This window comes from Bos mutus, chromosome 3 (genome assembly GCF_027580195.1).
Source record: "Bos mutus isolate GX-2022 chromosome 3, NWIPB_WYAK_1.1, whole genome shotgun sequence".
In the NCBI taxonomy this organism is placed as follows: domain Eukaryota; kingdom Metazoa; phylum Chordata; class Mammalia; order Artiodactyla; family Bovidae; genus Bos; species Bos mutus.
In genome coordinates this window covers 31505261-31522665 of record NC_091619.1, presented here as the reverse complement: position 1 = coordinate 31522665, position 17405 = coordinate 31505261, and the positions used below count along the sequence as shown (strand labels likewise).

Genomic DNA, 17405 nt, shown 5'->3' with positions numbered 1-17405 from the left:
GGGCTCAAAAATAACTGCAGATGGTGACTGCAGCCATGAAATTAAAAGACATTTGCTCCTTGGAAGAAAGACTATGACTAACCTAGACAGCATATTAAAAGCAGAGACATTGCTTTGCCAACAAAGGTCCGACTAGTCAAAGCTGTGGTTTTTCCAGTAGTCATGTATGGATGTGAGAGTTGGATTATAAAGAAAGCTGAGCACCAAAGAATTGATAGGCTTTTGAACTATGGTGTTGGAAAAGACTCTTTAGAGTCCTTTGGACTGCAAGAAGATGGAACCAGTTAATCCTAAAGGAAATCAGTCCTGAATATTCATTGAAAGGACTGATGTTGAAGCTGAAGCTCCAGTACTTTGGCCACCTGATGAGAAGAACTGACTCATGTGAAAAGACCCTGATGCTGGGAAAGATTGAGGGCGAGAGGAGGAGATGACAGAGGATGAGATGATTGATGGCATCACCGACTCGATGGACATGAGTTTGAGTAAGCTCTGGGAGTTGGTGATGGACAGGAAAGTCTTGCGTGGTGCAGTCCATGGGGTCTCAAAGAGTTGGACACAACTGAACTGAACAAAACTATGTTATTCTACTCCAGGTTCCTCTCTAGTATCACCCTAGCTCTTGACCTTCACAAACTTCTTTCATCAATGAGTAGTCTGTTAGGTTATCTCTGCTTCCTCTCATCTCACTCCAATGCATGCCTCTTATCAACGTTATTAGAGACTTCATTGTTGCTAAACCAATAGCTCATATCATTTTTATCATATCTGGTCTCTGCACCATCTGCTTCTGCACATTTCTGCCTTAGCTTTTGTGATGCTAACCGCTAACTGCTTCTCAGTTTCCTCTGAGCCACCCTCCGCCCATCCCTAGGCATCACTTTCTTCAAGGTTCTTTCCCAGCTGCGCAGGCGCAGGAGGGCCAGGAGCTACTCCACGTTCCAGGTCAGGAGGGGCGGCCATGAGGAGATAGCCCTTGTCCAAGGTAAGGAGCAGCGGCTGCGCTTTGCTGGAGCAGCCGTGAAAAGATACCCCACGTCCAAGGTAAGAGAAACCCAAGTAAGACGGTAGGTGTTGTGAGAGGGCATCAGAGGGCAGACACACTGAAACCATAATCACAGAAAACTAGTCAATCTAATCACATGGACCACAGCCTTGTCTAACTCAATGAAACTAAGCCATGCCATGTGGGGCCACCCAAGACAGGCGGGTCATGGTGGAGAGGTCGCACAGAATGTGGTCCACTGGAGAAGGGAATGGCAAACCACTTCAGTATTCTTGCCTTGAGAACCCCATGAACAGTATGAAACTGCAAAATGATAGGATACTGAACGAGGGACTCCCCAGGTCAGTAAATGCCCAATATGCTACTGGAGATCAGTGGAGAAATAACTTCAGAAAGAATGAAGGGATGGAGCCAAAGCAAAAATAATACCCAGTTGTGGATGTGACTGGTGATAGAAGCAAGGTCCGATGCTGTAAAGAGCAATATTGCATAGGAACTTGGAATGTTAGGTCCATGAATCCAGGCAAATTGGAATTGGTCAAACAGGAGATGGCAAGAGTGAACGTCGACATTCTAGGAATCAGGGAACTAAAATGGACTGGAATGGGTGAATTTAACTCAGATGACCATTGTATCTACTATTGTGGGCAGGAATCCCTTAGAAGAAATGGAGTAGCCATCATAGTCAACAAAAGAGTCTGAAATGCAGTACTTGGATGCAGTCTCAAAAACGACAGAATGATCAAGGCAAACCATTCAATATCACAGTAATCCAAGTCTATGCCCCAACCAGTAACGCTGAATAAGCTGAAGTTGAAGGGTTCTATGAAGACCTACAAGACCTTTTAGAACTAATACCCCCCAAAAAATGTCCTTTTCATTATAGGGGACTGGAATGCAAAAGTAGGAAGTCAATAAACACCTGGAGTAACAGGCAAATTTGGCCTTGGAATATGGAATGAAGCAGGGCAAAGGCTAATAGAGTTCTGCCAAGAGAACGCACTGGTCATAGCAAACACCCTCTTCCAACAACACAAGAGAAGACTACACATGGACATCACCAGATGGTCAACACCGAAATCAGATTGATTATATTCTCTGCAGCCAAAGATGGAGAAGCTCTATACAGTCAGCAAAAACAAGACTGGGAGCTGACTGTGGCTCAGATCATGAACTCCTTATTGCCAAATTCAGACTGAAATTGAAGAAAGTAGGGAAAACCACTAGACCATTCAGGTATGACCTAAATCAAATCCCTTATGACTATACAGTGGAAGTGAGAAATTGATTTAAGGGACTAGATCTGATAGAGTGCCTGATGAACTATGGACAGAGGTTCGTGACATTGTACAGGAGACCAGGACCAAGACCATCCCCATGGAAAAGAAATACGAAAAAACAAAATGGCTGTCTGGGAGGCCTTACAAATAGCTGTGAAAAGAAGAGAAGCGAAAAGCAAAAGAGAAAAGGAAAGATATAAGCATCTGAATACAGAGTTCCAAAGAATAGCAAGGAGAGATAAGAAAGCCTTCCTCAGAGATCAATGCAAGAATAGAGGAAAACAACAGAATGGGAAAAACTAGAGATCTCTTCAAGAAAATGAGAGATACCAAGGGAACATTTCATGCAAAGATGGGCTCGATAAGGGACAGAAATGGTATGAGAAGATATTAAGAAGAGGTGGTAAGAATACACAGAACAACTGTACAGAAAATATCTTCACGACCCAGATAATCACGATGGTGTGATCACTCATCTAGAGCCAGACATCCTGGAATGTGAAGTCAAGTGGGCTTTAGAAAACATCACTACAAAGCTAGTGGAGGTGGTTGAATTCCAGTGGAGCTATTTCAAATCCTGAAAGATGATGCTGTTGAAGTGCTGCACTCAATATGTCAGCAAATTTGGAAAACTCAGCAGTGGCCACAGGACTGGAAAAGGTCAGTTTTCATTCCAATCCCAAAGAAAGGCAATGCCAAAGAATGCTCAAACTACCGCACAATTGCACTCATCTCACACGCTAGTAAAGTAATGCTCAAAATTCTCCAAGCCAGGCTTCAGCAATATGTGAACCATGAACTTCCAGCTGTTCAAGTTGGTTTTAGAAAAGGCAGAGGAACCAGAGATCAAATTGCCAACATCCACTGGATCATCGAAAAAGCAAGAGAGTTCCAGAAAAACATCTATTTTTGCTTTATTGACTATGCCAAAGCTTTTGACTGTGTGGGTCACAATAAACTGTGGAAAATTCTGAAAGAGATGGGAATACCAGACCACCTGACCTGCCTCTTGAGAAACCTATGTGCAGGTCAGGAAGCAACAGTTAGAACTGGACATGGAACAACAGACTGGTTCCAAATAGGAAAAGGAGTACGTCAAGGCTGTATATTGTCACCCTGCTCATTTAACTTATATGCAGAGTACATCATGAGAAACGCTGGGCTGGAAGAAGCACAAGCTGGAATCAAGATTGCCAGGAGACATATCAATAACCTCAGATATGCAGATGACACCACTCTTAGGGCAGAAAGTGAAAAACTAAAAAGCTTCTTGATGAAAGTGAAAGAGTGAAAAAGTTGGCTTAAAGCTCAACATTCAGAAAACTAAGATCATGGCATCTGATCTCATCACTTCATGGCAAGTAGATGGGGAAACAGTGGAAATAGTGTCAGACTTTTATTTTGGGGGGCTCCAAAACCACTGCAGATTGTGATTGCAGCCATGAAGTTAAAAGATGCTTACTCCTTGGAAGGAAAGTTTTGACCAACCTATATAGCATATTCAAAAGCAGAGACATTACTTTTGCCAACAAAGGTCTGTCTAGTCAAGGCTATGGTTTTTCCAGTGGTCATGTATGGATGTGAGAGTTGGAGTGTGAAGAAAGCTGAGTGCTGAACAATTGATGCTTTTGAACTGGGGGGTATTGGAGAAGACTGTTGAGAGTCCCTTGGACTGCAAGGAGATCCAACCAGTCCATTCTAAAGGAGATCAGTCCTGCATGTTCTTTGGAAGGGCTGATGCTAAAGCTCAAACTTCAATACTTTGGCCACCTGATGCAAAGAGTTGACTCATTGGAAAAGACTCTGATGCTGCGAAGGATTGGGGGCAGAAGGAAAAGGGCATGACAGAGGATGAGATGGCTGGATGGTATCACCAACTCGATGGACGTGAGTTTGAGTGAACTCCAGAGTTGGTGATGGACAGGGAGGCCTGGCGTGCTGCAGTTCATGGGGTCGCAATGAGTCGGACACGACTGAGCGACTGAACTGAACTGAACTCCCTGGTGACTTGAATACACTGACTTATGGTTCAAGCCCCTGTGTGTGCTGCTAACTCACAATTCTCAGTATGCAGATCCTGGGCTCCAGGTACATGTAGACTTTACTGAACACATACATGACTGGTTATGTCACAAGTCCCCCAGACTCAGTGCCCAAAGATAAGCCCTTCAAGCCTTCTTTAGGTTTTGTCCCCTTCTCATGTTGTCCAACTCAGTGAAGGGCATATATTATCCTCCATGTTGTCCAAGCCAGCATCCTAGGACCCCATGATTCCCTGTCTCCCTGACATTCAATTACTCTACAGTCTTAACAATATGTCTTCAGTATTGCTCAGATCTGTATTTCTTCTCCACCCCGTTTGCTACTGTCATATTGTTTTCTCACCTGGATTACTGCAGCATCCTTCCAGTGGACCTCCCTGCTTCCAGGCCTATCCATCAGCAGCCCACTACCTGAGCTACTGTCCTGAAATACAAAACTGATTCCATTACTCCCCTGCTTTTTTTTTTTTTTTTTAAGTCCTCCAAAGTCCCTGCCCATCTCTCCAACTTCATATTTATCACCTTGTTTATTCATAAATGTATCCGTCAGTCCATCCATCCTCCCATCTGCCAGCAGGTATTTATTGAGTGTGTTCTGTGTTTTGGTTGCTGACTAGGGGACTTCGCTTATAGTGGTGAGCAAACAGACCCAGTAAATGGCCCTGTGCTTGTAGAACGTTCAGTCCAGAGAGACAGGCTGAATACAGAAAACAGTCATGCAGATGATGCAGTTATAAAGTATGGTAAGTTAGAATGAGACCTTTTTAAAAAAAAAAAGTAAGGAGCTCCTGAAGGATATGTTGTTACCTGGGTTTTTCACTCACCTTTTCAGGAGATCAGCTATTCTAGAAAAGCAGACTTAGACAGACATGAAATCATCATCATCCAGGTACCCACATTACTACTGTGGCTGATTGGCCTGAGTTAATTATTAACATTTTGAGGACCCAAAATGTTTTATGTGTGTGCTTAAGAGTAGCACCACACCCCCAAAAGTGTGCATGCTCAGTCACTTCAGTCATGTCCAACTCTTTGTGACCCTATGGACTGTAGCCTGCCACGCTCTGTCTCTGGGATTCTTCAGGCAAGAACACTGGAATGGATTGTCATGCCCTCCTCCGGGGATCTTCCCAACCCAGCGATCAAACCCACGTCTCCTGTGTCTCCTGCATTGCAGGCAGATTCTTTATACACTGAGCCACCTGAGAAGCCCATAAAAAGTGAGAGATTGTTTACTAATCTCATTATTAGACAACTGTTCTTAGCGGCCACTAAATTAGATAACTTCCTATCCTCAGAGCCTAATGCAGGAAAAAGTGGGAGAACTCAAGATCCTCGCCAATAATGCCGATTCTGCAAAGCCTGTGATGTGAGGAGGTGGCCCAGCCACAGGAAGGCTCTCAGACTTAGTGTGTCCTTGTTGTCCTTTTTAGTAACACTTCTGGGAGGAAGGAAAAGAGAGTCCATGTTCTTTAGTAATGAAGCTAATGTTTAACAAATAGTCCTCAGGTTGTGAGTTTTGTATTATGTAAATCCTGGCTGAGGGCCTCTGCCTCCCTCCTTTCCCATTCTCTGTCATGATGGAGGAGGTGTGGTCCTTCTATACTATGGGCTGCAGGTTAGTTAGAAGTCACCAGGACCTGCACTCCCCTCCTTGGAAGCTTCTTACTGTAGGACTGGGCTGAGGAGGAGGATCAGGAGGGAAGGATATCTCTGTTGAGGACATCTTAAAGTTGACTTACTTGGGAACACTTAAGAGGAATCGTGGAACTGGTGCCACACTCAGGGTTTAAGGTACAGCAGTGATGGGATTGATGAATCCCATCAGGATGACCATGCCGATTCAGATCACCACAGTCTCACGTAACAACCCCCAGAGCTTCTGGGAGGATGAGGGCAAGAAGTTAATTAAAAAATGGAGTTGGGTTTGCTAATGAATGAAGGGAAAAAATCAGGCTCCAGTTTCAGGATTCACAACCCTGTCTTCCTTTCCAGACATGTCAGAAATATACATTGGGCCTAACTCTGGCATAAGTTATGGTTGGTGGGGATGGGTTGGGAAGTGGACACCAGGCAGAACAGAAGAAAAGTCCCAGCCTCCTAGGAGAGAAGGAAGTTGCTTGCAGCAGTTACATGTTTGCTTGACTGAGTTGGGGAATCCCCTCCCTGCGCTATTTCTCGGATGGCTAAATGTGATTGTCCCCAAATCCTAACTGCCATGCAGCCAGGGCAGAGCTGCTAATGGTGGCTGGAGCATTCTGTAGGTTTAAGGAATGCTGAGGAGAAGTAGGAGACAGGATGGCAGTCTTTCTGGTTTCACTCAAGGAGAACATTTCCAACTTGAAGGTTCATTGGCAGTTCCTGGCTTTACTTGGATCCCCTTTCCATTCAAATGTCAAGGGTTTCATGTATGATCTTCTTGTTAGGCTGCTCTGAGCCTTTCCCCAGAAAACTTTCTTTCAGGCAGTGGGGAAGGAGAAAGTAAATTACCAGGAAGAAATGAAATATGACCATCCATCCCCAACCTCCATCCAGGGTTTTCTTGTAAGGTTGAACCTTCCTCTTCAGCATGATGATTCGTTTGTTTTAAATGCAGAAGATCCCTGTGACAAATCCAAGACAGACGTTGGCTTAGTTGACAAACTGATCTGAACTTTAAACTTTATTTATTTCTGTGGTATAAAACTACTTGTGCCGGGCTTCCCTGGTGGCTCAGTGGTAAAGAATCTGCCTGCCAATGCTGGAGACATGGGTTTGGTTCCTGGTTCGGGAGGATCCCGCATGCCATGGAGCAACCAAGTCCGTGCACCACAACTACTGAGCTGGTGCTCTAGAGCTGGAACCTGCAACTACTGAAGCCTGTCCACCCTAGAGCCCATGCTCCACAACAGGAGAAGCCACTGCAAAGAGAAGCTTATGTGCCACAACTAGAGCGTAACGCCCCACTTGGAGCAATTAGAGAAAGCCCGCATGCAGCAATGAAGACCCAGCACACCAAAAATAAAAAAAATTTTTAAACCACTTGTAATTTTTTTCAGCCCACCCCTTTAAGAATAGATGATTTCTTGTCAGCAAATTGGCACTTGCCTGTAAACTAGAAATTGGCATTTTCCAAGAGCCTTTGCCAGCGACTGAACAGCAACAAGGGCATTTGCCATCTGCCTCTGGAGCTTGAACCCTGTGCTACTGCAGCTGTTAGCCTTCAACACCCCCTGAAGGAATTCAAGGTGGAATGAGGCCTCTGTGCTCCAGAGAATCTGGTGGAGCAGGTCTTTAGATAGATATTTTTAGGAACTGATTTCATGATCCCAATCCTTAACATCTCTTCAGATCTAGAAAATCACTGAATCCCATCTTGGTGACTTCAGCCTCTTGTGACTAGCAGAAGACTTTTTATAAAGTAATCACTTGATTGCATTGAACTCCCGTCTTCACCAAAATCATATATTGACCTTCACTGACTGCCTCTTTGGATCAGTCTCTCAGAGCTAGCTGAGGTGCTGTCTCCCAGGCTGCTGTCCTCATTTTGCCCCAGATAAAACTTGCAACTCTCAAGTTGTACATCTTTTTAGTTGACACTTCTCATGTCTAAAGTTGTTTATAGGCTCTCTGATCTCAACCTCAAAAATACAGCAAGGCTTTGTACCATTTGAGGAATATTTGTGGAGGTCTGCTGCCTGACTTCCCCTGGAATTCCACAGTGCTGACTTCTCCTGGAGTATGTCCTTACTTAACATAAGTCTGCCCAACTAGACTCCCCTTAATCCTTGTTTATTCCATAATCACGATCCAGGCAGAACCATGGGAGAAAATAGAAAAAGGTAACAAAAGGCTGTGATATGAGGGACATCAAACGCCACCACAGAAATCTCTCTTACACCAGTGTGAATGGCCTCTAAAAGATGACCAGTTCACTTCAGGCAGGAATTGCAAAGCAGTTGACTGCAAAGCCTGACCTCATTGATTGCTGGGTGGTCACTCCTCACACTGTCCTCCCCCCACGTCTGAAGTCAAATCCTAGGGCAAATTGTGTACCACCCTCTAGTCCTCTGGGTAATAAGCTCTTAAAATTAGAGAAATTTTAAAAGGAATGGGGAACTTCAGGTTTGGATATTCCCTTTTACAGCAGTTGCTGAAATGAAAATATTCTTAGGGACTGAATAGACATGACAACAAAGGGCAATGACTTCCCTGAGTGGATTCTAGGCCTGAAAAACGTTGGAAAGGACTTTGGGAACTGAGTTGGGGAAATTTGAATGAGGACTGTATAGTAGACCAGGTTAGATCTCTTGGTGGTGATTGTGGTCTCGTGGTTCTATCGGAGAATGTGCTTATTCTTAGGAGATGTGTGCTAAAATGCTCAGGAGTGAAATGTCTTCTACCTTCACACAAGTGGTTCAATAAAATAAATACATAAAAAGAGAAATAGCAAAAGGAAAATGTAAATATTCTGAGAGAGGGGGTAGCAGTCTTTATTTGCCACTGGCAGATAGGCAGGCAGTCTGTTTCTTCCTGGAAAGGAGAATCTGCCGGCAGGGTGTGGGGCACGACAGTCTGTCTGGTGAGCAGGCTGTGCAGGGAGAGATGCTGGTCATTCAAAACATTATAAAGAACAAACCCCAACACACAACCCCATTTTCATCCTACCTTTGATGTGGCGTTCAGCAAGGGAATCCTCCACAGACTTGAAGCAATCTGGGAAGAAAAGTTATACGGTTTTCCAGAATGTTGTGCTTTTTCTAAAGCATTTCATTCAGCTGCCCTGTGAAAACAAGCAAGCATTGTAAGAGCTCAGGGCTAGAGCCAACTTAGGCACTCCTGCTGATGGACTTTACTTCCTGAGGGGAGGAGGGGAGACTGGGGTTTGACATTATACTAGGCCCTTTCCTCCACCCACCCTGACCCAGAAGATAGACTTGTACACCATGATCTCAAAAACAAGCACCAGAGTAAACCAAGTAGAAAATCCTTTGGATAACTATTGTTAAACTAGGAGGCCACCACACTGAGGTGGTACTAATGCCAAGCCAGCCTATGGAAACAAACCAGAAATTGAAACAGGGCTACAAAATAGAAACCTAAAGATGACCAGTCACAATCAGCCAGGAATTAAGCTGCTGCTACTGCTGCTAAGTCACTTCAGTCATGTCTGACTCTGTGTGACCCCTTAGATGTCAGCCCACCAGGCTCTCCTGCCCCTGGGATTCTCCAGGCAAGAACACTGGAGTGGGTTGCCATTTCCTTCTCCAATACATGAAAGTGAAAAAGTAAAAGTGAAGTCGCTCAGTTGTGTCCGACTCTTAGCGACCCCGTGGACTGCAGCCTACCAGGCTCCTCCATCCATGGGATTTTCCAGGCAAGAGTACTAGAGTGGGGTGCCATTGCCTTCTCCGGAATTAAGCTATGACCCATCAATAACTTCCTTACTTTGCTTCTGCCTTCTCTCTGTAAAAACCTCTCCCTGAGCTCCAGTCAGTGCACTCCTAACATCTAGTTTGTTACTGCCCAGTTTGAACCAATTTTTGTTCAAATAAATAGTTCTGGTATCAGAAGAGGGAGCAAAGGAAGGAGACCCTGAGGAGCCCAAGGTCGATACCAGTGAGCCCACTAGGCTCACTGCTTTCTCATTGCCTCTGGAGGTGGGGGTTGGCCCTTCGTCCATCCAAGCTCTGCAGCTTTTGCATTATGAACCATCAGACCTTATTTGAGCATTTCTTTTTCCAGATGGCATTCAGAAACTGGCTGGAGTTGCCCTGGGTCCAGGGTCGGGTTGGACTGAAATTGAGCTGGTCCTGTGTGAGGCCTCAGGTGAATAAAATTTTGTTTTAAGGGTGAACAAATAGGCTAAACTTACCAAAGATAATCTTGTATTACAGTGGCCACAGTGGAAAGCTTTTAACCTGGATAAGTTTATCCACTTATGAGGTGCTCTAGAGAAAAAGGGGTCTCAGCCAAGCACTTTAAGAGTAGAAGGAAAATTATTTTTTCTCCCCTACAATTTTGTTGCTGGAAGTGTACCCCTTCCAGGGCCCAAGAGTGGACTCTTGTCTAACACTTAGAAATTATTTGTCTAAGGAGACACACATGCTGACAAAGCAAGAGACTTTATTGGGAAGGAGCACTTGAGCAGAGAGCTGCAGGTTAAGGAAACCCAGGAGAGTTGCTTTGCCACATGGCTTACAGTCTCAGGTTTTATGGTGATGGGGTTAGTTCCTGGGTTGTCTCTGGCTAACACCTCTGACTCAAGATCCTTCCTGGTGGCACTCGAATTGTTCAGCCAAGCTGGATTCCAGCCAGAAGGATTCTGGGAGGTTGGTAGGACATATGGACTGGGGTCTCCTCTCACCTTTTGACCTTTCTCAAATATTTCTGGTTGTTGGTAGCTTGTTCTACGTTCCTTACCCAGATTTCCTATTTAAGCTAACTCATGCAAGTGATTACTATGGTGCCAGGACAGGGCAGGCGGTTTCAGTCAGTGGTTCCCCAAGTTTCTAGTGGCCAGGATGAGACCTGCTGGGACACCCCACTTGCTTGAGAACCTGCTGATGAGATCCTGGGAAAACTGGCAGAAGCCCCAAAAGGGTGAGAATTCTTATGAAAGTCAGTTCTGGACTGCCACCTATGGTGCAGTTTTACAGAGTTCCTTCCATTCTAGATTCAGAGTGGCAGGATAAAAAAAATTAGATCTTTGAATGGTGGCTTGTGAATTTTCATTTACATCCACATTGATGATTGGATTCTTCCCTTCCCCAGTGTGAGAAACACACTCACCAACCCAAACTCAAAGACTTGGAGACAGAAGATGAGTGGGAAGCAAAGCTTTAATGATGGTCTTGCAAGATTGGGTGTCTGGTGGGTAGGCACATCCAGAGTCGTTACAATGAGCAATTTATCCCTAGCACATAAGTCCCTCCCCCAGTTCCTCATTAGCTAAGTACTATGGAGTAAACAATCTTCCCAGACATCACCTAGCTTTATCTCCTTCCACTTTATGGGCTGCCCCTCCTTGACATCTTGTTTCCTCCTTTCTTGAGCACCTATTCCTTCTCACATGTATGGATGTGAGAGCAGAACAATAAGGAAAGCCGAGCACCAAAGAATTGACACTTTTGAACTGTGGTGTTGGAGAAGACTCTTCAGAGTTCCTTGGACTGCAAGGAGAACAAACCAGTCAATCCTAAAGGAAATCAGTCCTGAATAGTTATTGGAAGGACTGATGCTCTTGTCTAATTATATCAGCAAGCTGTCACTCAAAGCTAGCTATTCTTGAAAATGGTCCATTTTTAAGTTTTTATTAACTTTAAAGTTTTATTAGTTTTATTAAGTTTTTATTTAGTTTTTATTTCTTATACCCACAGACTGCTATTTCTTTCTCATTTATCTTTTGTGTTAAGACCTTGGCTTGGCTTTCTGCCCATCGGAGCATGCAGGTTGGCAGTTCTGTATCTGTGCAGGCAGCTCAGCTGTCATGTTGGGGGCCCCCAAAATATGGCTGGACGGAAATGTGGGTGGCACCCTGTTTATTGCTAGTATCCACTGTCACCCACTCTCAGGGATATTGTCTAAGTCTTTCTTTGGCCATCTTAGGGGGTGGCTCTGGATATTGTGGATGGGGGAGTAATATCTTTTTCATCTTCTTTGGGAATGCCTCTTGCATCCATGATTAAGCCATGGTTTTGGTTTTGATTCATTTGATATGGATACCTTTGGTTTAAAAGTAAAAGAAAGTTTTGTTTGGTATTTAATGTTTGCCCCACCTAAAATGTGTTAGTAAGATATTTCAAAGGATTTTTTAGTGAGCTCTGTGGTTAGAAGTTGGCCACTTTGGAAGCTGATATTCAGAGTCTGATAGGAACATTTTTTAGGCCTTCTTCCCTAAGCTAAAGGGAAACTGTGTACCCAGAGAAAAAGAAAAACATTATGAAGCCACTCTGGAAGGATTTACTAAACCATTCAAAAGAGGCACAGCCCTAAATCTGGAACAGAGGAATCTTTTAATTTCTATTTTAGTTGGGAATCTCCCTGACATGAAGAAGCAAATTGAAGATAATATAGTTGGATGGGTGGGTCCTTTAGGCCTCTTCATATCATTCAGCTTGCAACCCAGTTCTTTGAGGAATTAAGAATGACTACAAATCGTTCTTACAAACCAAGTCTTGACAAGAACAGAAATGTAGCTCTAGAAATAATGAAAAGCTCACCTATCCTTTTTACCAATCTCGAAAGCTCCCCATTCAGTTCAAAAGGCTTGCAGATGTTATAAAACATCTGGATTTAGGGAATCAGGGTCCTTCTTGGTGGAACTTAATATCTTTTTTCTGTGCCTTAGAGCTTGGAGATGTAAGTATTCTAGATCTCAAGAGACATTTGTTTGAAATGTAGATCTCAGGAAGGTGATTTTTATTAGAAGGACAAAAACAAGTGTGTGTAGGGCAATTTGGAAACTAGGAAAAAGTTATACTAAGTTAAATTTTGGATATTTGTTGACTAGATCATTTCCAAATAAGATAAAATACTGAAACCTTAATTATTGAACACAGTTTTACCTACTTTTGATTTTTTATCTACTTTGGCTTCTTATCACAGAGGAACTAAAGATTACCGGTGTCTCCTGCATTGGTAGGTGGATTCTTTACCACTGAGCCCCAGACCCTTATTTCAAAGATATTTGGGTTTATTGGTAAACATGTTTTATGCCACGTTGAAAATTTTACTATGAGGAAAAATATATTTCTTGAAATTATGAAATGTATTTATAAATGTGCCAATCCACGGAATGCTAGTGTAACAGTCAGTCTACAATTGCTTACTTCTTTTTAATTTCTACTAGAAAGTAAGGATTCTAAGGGTTATAAATGCTAATTATTATATGTAATTAAAAACCACTTAGAAATACAAGGGTGAAAGGAAACAACTGTGTGTATAAAGTAAGAAGGAAGGTAAAATGTGTCTGGAGGGTAAGGAAAGGTATGGAAGGACTTTATTAAAAAGTCTTTTTGTCATTTACAGAGACTTCTTGACTGATGCTTTCACAGAAGTCCCTCTTTGTCTTGAGAGATTCATGGAAAGATCTAGAATACAGGTTTCTGATAAGTTTAAGATCATAAAAGTGAACTGGGTAAGAATTTTCAAAGCTAAGGAAAAAAACAGGATTCAAGATCAATAAGAATTAATAACACATGATTAAATGAACTGATGAAAAATTTTAAACAACTTTTTCTTTGAAACACTGCTAATTCCTTAATGTTTTGTTTTCCAGATTTAACAAAACCTTGTTCTCTCTTAAACTACTTATGACTTCAGGCAATTTAGTAAAGTGTACCTTGGTAAACAAAAGTGAAACATTCACTTTTTTTCCCTATCTGATCCCTCCAGAATTTGGAAATTTGTTACATAGTCTTATTTTCATGGCAATACTGTGATTTACATAAGCCCAATAAGAATATGCGGAGAAGGCAATGGCACCCCACTCCAGTACTCTTGCCTGGAAAATCCCATGGACAGAGGAGCCTGGTAGGCTGCAGTCCACGGGGTCGCTAAGCGTTGGACACGACTGAGCGACTTCACTTTTGCTTTTTACTTTCATGAATTGGAGAAGGAAATGGCATCCCACTCCAGTACTCTTGCCTGGAGAATCCCAGGGATGGGGGAGCCTGGTGAGCTGCTGTCTATGGGGTCACACAGAGTCGTACACGACTGAAGTGACTTAGCAGTAATAAGAATATGTTCTTATAACAGGATACAGTTGAAAGCATTGTATATTACCAAGGCTTTGATTAGAATGTCATATTTGAGAATATACATAAAATCAGATATGACCAGGCAGTTTTAAGGAACTGAGGTTGACTTTATGGATGCAATAAAGTTCCTAAAGAAAAACTGACCTGGCATCTTGTTTACAGGGTTCCTAGAAACTTTACCAGGTAAGTAAGAATGGTCACTTCCTGGCAGGCTCAGGAACCTCAGGATATCTTGGGAACCTCAAGAAGAGAGGATTTCACACAAATCTATAGGTATTCCAGATACAGTCTGAAATGACAAACTCTTGATTTGGCTTCTTAATCTGGAGAGCCTTTAAAAGTTCAATGTAAGATTCCTTATTAAAAGTTCTAGCAAAAAAAAAAAAAAAGTTCTAGAATAAAAGATTTTTAATAGAAACTGTATGGTCAATTACTGTTCTTACTGCATCTCTGTAAATAATCAGGCCAAGTTTAATGAGACTAGAATTATTTTGCAAACAAGTTAGTCTTACTATGATGGGGGTGATTACAAAAAAATTAAATTTCAATGGAAAAGTATAATAGAATCATGTGGGTATCACATTCTAGTCCTATTTATTGTTTTTGAGCTTTTGTTAAATACCTGTAAACTAAGCTGAATCCTGAATTGTTCTAGTTTTCTCAAATATCTAGTTATTCTCCAGACTAAGATTTCCAATTTTCTCCCACCCTTCTGATTTGAAATCACTAAGAACAAAGATTGCCCTTGAACCTCCTTAGAAGGGACCACACCAAGTCAGCAGTAAAACTTCAGAGCCTTAAACCTTGGGTCCATATCTCCCAATTAAAAAGGGCTCCTCCAGACTCCAAGAACTGTGCACTAACTGGAGACTAAAATTAAAATTGGCTTACGAAAGTTCCTCTCCAGAGGCAGATAGCATCTTGAGGTAGACAGCTCTCCCAAGATCATGGATCAAGATCTTCATCACCTATTTGAAACCATTATTCATTTTGCCTTTTCACTACTTTCTTTCTCTCTGTTAATGCATGGGAAGACAATGCTCCTCTGGCAACTATCACTGAATCTTGCTAAAGCCATACCTATACAACAAAAGCCCCTAGGCTTTTGGTAAGATGATTTGAGACAGTAGAATTGCTTTAAATTACATGTTGGCTAAACCAGGAAGAGTCTGTGCCATGGCAAACACCTCCTGCTATACCTGGATCAACACCTCTGATACTGTAGCGAATACAAGAAGTTGATAAGTCACTTGGCTAAAGCAGAAGGAGGCCACTAGGAACAAGGTGGCTTTAGTGCTGTGTGGCCTACATAAACAAACCCAAACCTAAGCTTGTAAATGCTTAAAGATTCTTAAACTAAAACCTAGAGACAAGCAATCACACACAGCTGAAACTCCAATACTTTGGCCACCTGACTCATTAGAAAAGACCCTGATGCTGGGAAAGATTGAAGGCAGGAGGAGAAGGGAACAACAGAGGATGAGATGGTTGGATGGCATCACCGATTCGATGGACATTAGTTTGAGCAAACTCTGGGAATTGATAATGGACCAGGAAGCCTGGTATGCTGCAGTCCATGGGGTCACAAACAGTTGGACATGACTAAGTGACTGAACTGAACTAGGCTTTACGCTGTAGCCAATCAGTAATTGCCTTGCTTTGCTTCTGCATTTTCTCTATAAAAGCCTCTCCCTAAACTCCTGATGATAGACTGCTCCTAACCTCTTCAGGTTTGTCAGTGCCTGCTTCAAATATTTTTTTTTGCTCAAAAAAACTATCATTTTAAATATGCCTCGATTTATCGTTTAACTCTATGCTCAAGGCAGGGGGTGGGGCCCCAGAGTTGGGAAATAGTTTGTTCTTTTTTTTACAAAGATAATTATCAGAGTTATTTGGCAAGAACTTAAGAGCAACACATAGAGTATAAGAGTTTGTTATTGTTCAGTCGCTCAGTTGTGCCCGACTCTTTGTGACCCCATGGACTGCAGCACGCCAGTATTCCCTTCCCATCACCATCTCCTGGAGTTTGCTCAAACTCATGTCCATTGTGTCGGTGATGCAATCCAACCATCTCATCCTCTGTTGTCCCCTTCTCCCCCTACCTTCAACCTTTCCCAGCATCAGGATATTTTCCAATGAGTCGGTTCTTCACATCAGGTGGCCAAAGTATTGGAGCCTCAGCTTCAGCATCAGTCCTTCTAATGAATATTCAGGGTTGATTTCCTGTAATTGACTGATTTGATGTTGCAGTCCAAGGGACTCTCAAGAGTATGACCGTGCTTCCTGAGAATTGTTAACGACAAGAAAAATGGTACTTAAGTGACAAAGCAAAACAAGATATAGCAAGCATACATTTGTTCCCAAGCATGTAAGCTGTTGTTTTTTGAAATACAAGTAATACAGTAAAATAATATAAACTATCACTTGCTGGTGGGATGAATGACTACCTTTCTTGTATATTCACATTGTCTAAAGAATACCTTAAAAAAATTCCTAAAGAATGTCTAAAGAAAATACTGCCTCTATAAATAATACATTTAAACCTGGAAATTAAGTCAACATGGTATTTTTTGAAGAAAATCAAGCAGGAGAATGAACAAGACCCATTAATTCTTTAAGAGAAGGATTTTGAAGACTGCTAGGACGCAGGGAATGAGAAGTCTAGGATAATTCCAAGGTCCCGAGCTGGGACAGATAACAAAACAAAGAAACAGGTTTGGGGAGAGTTGAGTTCTGTAGGAGTTTGAGAAACCTGTAAAATCCAGGAGAGGTATATGCTGAGTTACTCAGTTGTGTCTGACTCTTTGTAACTCTATAGACTGTAACCCACTAGGTCCTCTGTCCATGGAATTCCCCAGGCAAGAATACTGGAGTGCACTGACATTTCTTTCTCCAGAGAGATATAGTTTCTGGGCTACAAATGGCAATCTGAAGCCTATTTGTGTGTGCTTCTGTGTATGACTGAAGATTCTGGTTAGTACTTTGAAGTTCAAAGCCCTGTTTTAATTATTTTTCTATACTTGATTACTTTAACTCCACACACCTCCTATGAAAGGTATATTCTTGTAATTTTAATGCAACTTGTTTTTTTCCCATTTCATTTTGGAAGTGGTGAAGGCTGAGTCTCCTAGAAAATAACTGGGATAATTCAGTTTTCTTATCCCATTTCCTTCCTCTGCTCCACCTTCCACATTAAAAAAAAAAAAAAAAAAAAGTAAATAGGAAATTGCCTTTCATCTCCCCAGCACCAACATTCCAGGTTTTAAACCAGAGCGTGTTTTAGGCCAATGTGTGTTTTTCTTATCTGAAAAATCTGCACATATTTATGCATGTTCCT

General features: G+C 42.4%; 1 protein-coding gene across 1 annotated transcript in view; it reads right to left on the bottom strand.

Moving 5' to 3' along the window:
- The window catches only part of SLC16A4 (solute carrier family 16 member 4), a 28297-nt gene extending 21018 nt beyond the window's left edge, over positions 1 to 7279 (bottom strand). Inside the window, exon 1 of the mRNA XM_005891279.3 lies at positions 6819 to 7279. Within this exon, the coding sequence (XP_005891341.1) occupies positions 6819 to 6899 (81 nt within the window). The 5' untranslated portion in view covers positions 6900 to 7279. The remainder of the gene's footprint in view (positions 1 to 6818) is intronic.
- Positions 7280 to 17405: the final 10126 nt, after the last annotated feature.